General features: G+C 47.4%; 1 protein-coding gene across 1 annotated transcript; it reads right to left on the bottom strand.

The window, feature by feature from the left end:
• Positions 1-244: 244 nt before the first annotated feature.
• LOC144327430 (olfactory receptor 52K1-like) lies at positions 245-1284 on the bottom strand. Its single transcript, XM_077926768.1, has one exon. It carries the CDS (start codon positions 1238-1240, stop codon positions 245-247), a length of 996 nt encoding a protein of 331 aa, XP_077782894.1. The 5' UTR covers positions 1241-1284.
• Positions 1285-1741: the final 457 nt, after the last annotated feature.

Genomic DNA, 1741 nt, shown 5'->3' with positions numbered 1-1741 from the left:
TTCTCTAACTCTAATGGTGGCCAGGGCAGGACCTTCAAAGGAATGTGTTGCAGAATCCTTCCATGGCCGTTAAAAGAGACCCAACCAGCAGACTTTTGTCATTTGTTCCCTGTGTCTTATGAAAACCCTTGAAAACCCCTTTACATGAATCTAGACCAGACTTGGACAACCTGGACACCAAGTGTGCAATGTCTGCTCTAGACAGTTCTGCTAAACCCGCCTCGTATCCACACAGACAGATCAGTCACTTGATTCTGCTCACAGCCACAGCTTTCCCAGGGACCAAATGAGCCCATTTCCTCCTGAGCAGCTTCCAAAGACTGTCCTGGATCTCCTTAGTCCTCATGCCATAAATGATGGGGTGCAGGATCCATGGAAGAAACAGGTATATTGTGCTGATGAGATTGTGGACATCCTGGCTGGCTGACTTGGCTAAGCGGTAGACAATGGAGGAGATGATTCTGGAAGAGTAGGTTGTAAGGATGACCATGAGGTGGGTGCCACAGGTGTGGAAGGCCTTGTGTCGGGCGTGGCCAGAGCTCATCTGCATGGACACTTGGAGGATGCAGCCGTAAGAACCCAGGAGAAAGCCAAAGTCAAAGATGGCGGTGATGGTTCTTGCTGCCAAGCCTAGAACCTTATTCCTGGAGATGTCACCACAGGACAACCTCATGAGGGCCATGTGCTCACAGGCAAAATGCCCAATGATGTTGGACCGGCAGAACCTCACCTGGGAAGCCAGGATCACTACTGGGCTGACGAAAGCCACGCCCCGGGCAAGAGCGACCAGTGTCAATATCACCAGGAGCTTCTTCGTCATGATGTCTGTGTAGTGCAGAGGGTGACAAATGGCCACATATCTGTCCAGAGCCATCAGGAGAAGAAGATTGCAGTCCTGCATGGTGGCAAAGTAGAGGAAGAACATCTGGACCAGGCACTCCGTCAGGGAGATGTGGCTGACTCCGAGAAGGAAGCTGAGGAGCATCTTGGGAAGGATGACGGTGGAGCCACAGAGGTTGACTGCGAAGAGCAAAGCAACCAGGACGTACATGGGCGAATGGAGACTGTGATCTGTCCTCACGGTGTAGATCAGGATGGAGTTCCCTGCAACAATCATGAGGTAAAGGCAGAAGAAAGGGATGGCGAGGAGATATCTGGACTCTTGGAGGCCTGGGAAGGCGAGCAGAAGGAAGTCTGTGTAGGAGACGTTGGCTGTTCCATTCTGATCCCCTCCAGCCATCTTCGCAATGATTGGAGATAACAATCCTTAGATCTGAAAAGAAGAAAGAGAGGAACAGTTCCACCATCCTATTTTTGTTGTTGTTAGGTAGCCTCCAAATCTATTCCCATCTGTAAAATAGGAGCATCTAAATGCTGGAGAGCCTGCACGTCCATAGGCACATATCTCCACATGAGGTGGAAATGCCCCAAAGTTCATTCCTGCAGGAAATCTCCAAAATAGCGAAAGAGATAATAAAAGTAACTCCAGAACTAGCCCTATTAAATATCTTCCAGGACAACAATGCACTCATACATGTCAAAGAACTCATAAGACACTTACTTTCAGCAGCTAGAAACATCACAATTTGATGCTTACTTTCTCCTGCTCTAATAATAATAATAATAATAATAATAATAATAATAATAATAATAATTTTATTTATACCCCACCCTCCCCAGCCAAGACCAGACTCAGGGCGGCTAACACCAGGTATAAAAACAATTGATTAAAATACAACTT

This window comes from Podarcis muralis, chromosome 4, assembly GCF_964188315.1.
Source record: "Podarcis muralis chromosome 4, rPodMur119.hap1.1, whole genome shotgun sequence".
Classification (NCBI taxonomy): Eukaryota; Metazoa; Chordata; class Lepidosauria; order Squamata; family Lacertidae; genus Podarcis; species Podarcis muralis.
The sequence above is the reverse complement of the archived record's forward strand: the minus strand, read 5'-3'. Positions and strand labels throughout refer to the sequence as shown.

Bases quoted from the DNA above. Each gene is read 5' to 3' on its own strand.
- LOC144327430 (XM_077926768.1), bottom strand. From the start codon at position 1,240: ATGGCTGGAGGGGATCAGAATGGAACAGCCAACGTCTCCTACACAGAC.